The sequence below is a fragment of the Empidonax traillii genome, unplaced genomic scaffold, assembly GCF_003031625.1.
Source record: "Empidonax traillii isolate 1590-97213 ecotype Southwest subspecies unplaced genomic scaffold, ASM303162v1 scaffold114:size1751661, whole genome shotgun sequence".
Taxonomy (NCBI): Eukaryota; Metazoa; Chordata; class Aves; order Passeriformes; family Tyrannidae; genus Empidonax; species Empidonax traillii.
In genome coordinates, this window is record NW_020955307.1 from 1,540,611 (window position 1) to 1,545,779 (window position 5,169).

General features: G+C 36.3%; 1 protein-coding gene across 3 annotated transcripts in view; it reads left to right on the forward strand.

Moving 5' to 3' along the window:
* Positions 1–3,354, forward strand: part of ZNF326 (zinc finger protein 326) — a 27,141-nt gene extending 23,787 nt beyond the window's left edge. For 2 of the 3 annotated variants that reach the window (XM_027882900.1, XM_027882901.1), the window contains one exon: positions 2,633–3,354. In XM_027882900.1, coding sequence (XP_027738701.1) covers positions 2,633–2,794 — 162 coding nt within the window. In that variant the 3' untranslated portion in view covers positions 2,795–3,354. The remainder of the gene's footprint in view (positions 1–2,632) is intronic. The other variant, XR_003571127.1, reaches the window with a different exon arrangement.
* Positions 3,355–5,169: the final 1,815 nt, after the last annotated feature.

A 5,169-nucleotide genomic window follows, 5' to 3' on the forward strand; every position in this document is an offset into this window, starting at 1 on the left:
CACTTTGCGAAAGAATATTGAGTTTGGGCGTTTTTTTGTTTTTGTTTGAGTTTTGGGCTTTTTCGGTTGGAGAGTGGGGAGAAGTGTTTCCCCACACAGTCTGCCCTGCATCGTAAAGCAAACTGTTTTCAGTGGTTAACAAGGATTTCCTCCTCTCCTGGAAGATTGCAGACCCCAAATGCATGTGTGCTCTCCTCCATCACATGCTGTATAAGAAAACTGGACTGCTGCAGTCTGCAGTTGATTATACATTTGGATAAGGATGAAAGGGATTTGCATAACCAGAAGCCAGATACGTCTCCCTGAACAGGTGCTGATGAAAGTGTATTCAACCCATCCCAGAAAATTCCAGTGCTAGCCATTCTGAAAATGTCAGTGGCCTCCTTGTGAAGACAGTCTTGCAAGTTTTACCTTCCTCAGTTTTCTAACATGTCTTCTAATGCTTCTTCTGTTCTCTCTGCTTTGTTACTGGGGTCTGTGTTGTTGGAAGTGTCTCAATATATTCAGTTTCCAGAAAACTAGTGTACCAGCACTGAGGTTTCCAGCAGTCAAAACTTGCATGTGATCTTTATGATCCTACTGGTTCTGGTGACCATCCTTTGCACTATTACATGATTTTTTTCGATTCCTGTATTTGAAAATCCAATTCGGTGCTTAGTTTAACAGCATATTGTGTGCATCCTGTTGTTTACATGCAAGGAACCTTTTAATCTCTTGTTTGATATTTTTATCATAGATATTTTAATCAAAGAACCTTGAAAGGATTGGTTTTTTACCTTGGACAACCTTTTGAAGAGCCTTGTTTCCCTGGTGCTGTTTTTGTGTGGTACCCTTTCATGCCTCCAATATACTCTTTGTATGCTTTTTTCTCCTTATTCTTCTGCATCTGTATTGGGAATGGGGGAATCCACCACGACCCACTTTCTGGCCACTCTGAAACAATCATCTTAAAAGTTTATGAATGTGTAGTAAGTCCCTTTAGAATAAAGAGGAAGAAAAGACTACCTTGTTTCTCTGAGCAAAAAGTTATCACTTGGTGAAGTCAAGACCATCTAATTTTGGCCCATTTAGAATTTTCTAGACAGAACGATGTCTGTGATTAAAAGCTGCTTGGATGTTACACAGGAGAACCATCATAGAGTATGACATTTTTTATCACTGTTTGATCATGTGTATTAGTGATGGCATTTTAAAGTTTACTGGTTAGGTGGGCAGACTTTGGTATCTTTTTGGAGCAGCTTGGAGAGACCTGTTTTAAATAGATTGTTTTGTGGGAACATGGGAATCCTGAAGCTTTGGTTGTAAATGCCAGTGCATAGTCTTAAGCCTTCTGTGCAATTTAAATATGCTAGAGACAAACCCCAAAAGTGCATCTCTGGGGACCAAACTACTTCCAGGGGTATTTTGTACTTTCAATGCATTGTAAAGTCTTTCTGCAGCAGTTCAGTGCTGTGCCTGTGTTCTTGTTTTCTGGGGGTTTTTTTGTGCCTTTTTTTTTTTGCTTTTTTTTTAAAGCCATCTGGGAAGATGGGACCAGTGTGATTGTCAAAATCAACTAGCATCAGAATTGGCTCTGCATGCTGTGCTGGATGCCTCTAATGCTACATCGGGTTAAATCTGAATTTAGGACTTGGTTTGATTTTTAGAATAACACTGAAGCCAAGGTTTTGTTTAGTGGCATTTGCTGAATATTTTTATAGTTTTTAAATTTTTCAGTGCCCGCCTGGAAGATTCTACCTTATAAGTGTAACTAAGTGAAAAAAAAAAGTCAAAAAAGGACAAGGGTCCTAGCACTCATTTTTTCTTTTGTGTCTTCTAAGTAATACTCTTAAAATCCTAGTCTTAGTGCAGTTAGGGGTTGCTGTCATATGTTAAGATCAGACTTGCTCTATCATGTTTGAATATGAAAGGAGCTTTAGCAAAGAAACTCCTAATGCTTTTTATTGTTATTCTTCATTGTTTATCGATTATTCATAGTTCTTAAACATCTGAAACAAGTGAAAGCTGAGGTATGTCTTGTACTGAATGAAATGAAGAAAATGTGAATCTAGAGTGCCAATGTATTTAAGGTACTGAGAAAACTTTGATCATCTTTGTAGGTCAACAACAGAATAAAGTTCAGGCTACTCAATGTAATTATTTCTAAATTTTTTTCATTTACTGAAGAGTTTGCCTTTTTGATAGAATTATTTAGAGTGAATAGAGACTGTACATAAGACAAAGAAGAACAAAGCTCTTCAGTTCTGATTTGGTGGTAATTGGGGAGAAGGTAGCAGCTGTTGTTCTTAGTAAAAGCATTTTGAAATTTAACCATGTAATTTTAATTTCTAAAAGTGGAGGTTAAACTGAAGTTTGTGTATGGCATACTTTGGCTTTTTCTCAATACCATTTCTATTTGCATTACAAGATTTTATTGGGATCCCAGTTTCCTGTGCGCCTAAAAATGTGGTGTTGCTAATTTTAAATCAAACCTCTTTTGATTTTCTTGCAGAAAACCCCAACTATTAAAAACCTATATAAAATACTGTAGCATTTCTTAGTGGCTGCCCCTTTCATTCATTGAGAATGAGTATTGCTTTATTTTGTGTTTGAAATAAATATCAAAGTGTTTGTTTTCAATCTTCTGCTTCAGGGTGAAAATCCTTTTGAAATTAATGATCAGGTTCAGGAGCAGCAGACAGAGGAAGAGGACAAAGCTGATGAGCCAGCTGAGGGTGAGGAAGAGGAGGAAGAAGAGGAGGAAGAAACTGAAGAACAAACTGACTTCACTTTAGACCACACTGAAGATAACTAAGTGCAAGAAAATAAAAATACATTAGTGGGGGCAAACCAGCTTTTTATTTCTGCTCTAAAGTGGCTGAGACTTTTTAATAGTCTCAAATGAAGTTGAAGATTCCCCACCATATGCATGCATTCCATTCCGTGGAGAACTTGTTTATATAATTCCTCTGTGTTTCTGATTTTGTTTAAAATGAAATTAAGACTATTTTAGTTGAGCTTTTTATAGAAAAAACTGACTATTAAAGCTGATCAGAACATTGTGTTGTATATTTTTTTAAGCATCCTATTTTTTTGGTGTGTGTATTGAAAGTTGGATATAATAATAATTTTTGGTATAATCAGTTGAAAGGTGGGTCTCTGGGGTAAATACATTAAAAGCTTTATGATGTAAGCTTATAATATTTACCTCTTAGTACAGAATGAGTTACTTCAAAAATTGTGCTGTTGAGTGTGGCTGTTTGGGGAACTGCACTGCACTCTGTATAATAGAGTATGTGTTTATAATGCCTTGTAGCTTTTTGTGATAAAATGTACCAGTTTGTAGCAATAAAACACTGAAGAAATGTTACTGTTTAAAGTGTCTGTAGTTAAGTATTTGAAGAATTTCCCTATGCTGATTACTAAATTGGTTTCAAATTAGATCTTGATTGATATTATCATTGAAATTTTTTAAAATCTGTAATTGCATCTTAGTGACTCATGTTATTTATTGCTGATTTTTTATGTATTCAGACTCCACCTAAAGAGAGATAAAGACTTGAACCTTCATAGGCTGTCTTGGGGAAGTGTGCTTTCTGTATTGTTTACATGTGGTGTACTCTTATCTATCTCAGAAATTACTTCTAAGTACACCTGTGTTTTTCCTACAGTTTCTGCTAATCTAGCTTTTGACTAATGAGAACTGAAAATGTCTGATTTAACATTTTTTAAGTGCAGTGAAGTAACTTGCATCGTTTTTCCCTAAATGTGGTAATGTAAGAGAAGTAACTGTACAATCTCTGGTGGTCCTTATGGGGACTTTTTTTTTTAATTCTCATCATACATGTAATGTTGCACATTTCTCTTGGAGAGCCCTTTCGTTAATTTGTAGTCATCACTGTATGAGGTGATATTACAGTATTTCTAACCTCACCTGCAAACCAATTTGCTTTTCAGTGATGAATTTTACAATTGGGGGAAGTTTGCAAGTATTATAGGGGAGTACTTCATTTAGATATTAGGCCACCTAACAGCCTAATAGCAATCAACTGTGAAGAATGCTGTGCATTGCAGTCATTTATCTGTTGCCTTTTAGTGTAACTTGGAGAGTAGAAAATACAACATCATGAGGAAAGAGAGAGGTGAGTTTGGTGTCTTGACCTTCTGTTTCTGGCATAATGGTTTTTTATTTATGTTTTATAAAATCAGCATGATGTAGGCTACATTGTTGTGTCTGTAAGTGTCAGCTTGGAACCAGAAGCTGCATGGGTTGGTTGAAAGATGTGTTAGGCCTGCAGCTGTTTGAACAGTATCTCTTTCAGCTATGTAAGCTTATAATAACAAAATGCTCCCTAGATCTTTAAATACTCATTCTCCTGTTCTCAATCTTAAGGCTAGGATTGAGATTCATTTTTGTACTGCTTTTAAGGTGTAATCTCCCCTTCTGCCTTACAAGCTGGTCACTCAGCTATTTATGTTCTACTTGTAGGTCTCTTGCCTTACAAGAGAAAGATGCATCTTGTAATCTCTTCCCAGACAAGTTAGCAGGAAGTGTATCAGTGTTCTAGAAATTGGAGAGAGCTTTAGCAGTTGAACTTGTTTTCAGTTGTTAAGAGAATTGAGATGCTGCCCAAATTTCTGCAAGTGGTGAGTTTTTTTCTCTTTGTCTATGGCTCCTTTATTAGTTGGAGAGAATTAAGTTGCTTCTACTCAGCTGAGATAAGCCCTTCTACTTAGGATCTCAGTACTTTTATTTCCCTTGCTGCAGTCATTTTATCCATGATGGCTTCAGGATCTTTGAATTCAAAGCATTCATGATTTGACTGATACCTAAAACATGTAATTTACTACTTTTTTATAGTAATGGTTCTCATGTATAAAATGTGTTAAATGATAGATTATACTTGGATGACAGATTTTGGGGGTGGAGGGAACAACTGCTGGTTATAATGGAAAAAATGACCCTTTTCCATAGGTTTAGAAGGAACTTCTAATGGAGTCCCTGGATCCCTTTTGTAGCTAATGTTTTATGAAATTAGTTTTCCTAGATGAGTGAAGTATGGACATAATTTGAGAGGGAGTGATGGCTGCCTATTCAGGTGACACCATTGGTAAGACACACACACTCCTCTTCGTTCCAAACTGAATGGAGATGGCATTTGTTTGTTTCAGAATCTCAGAAATAAAGAC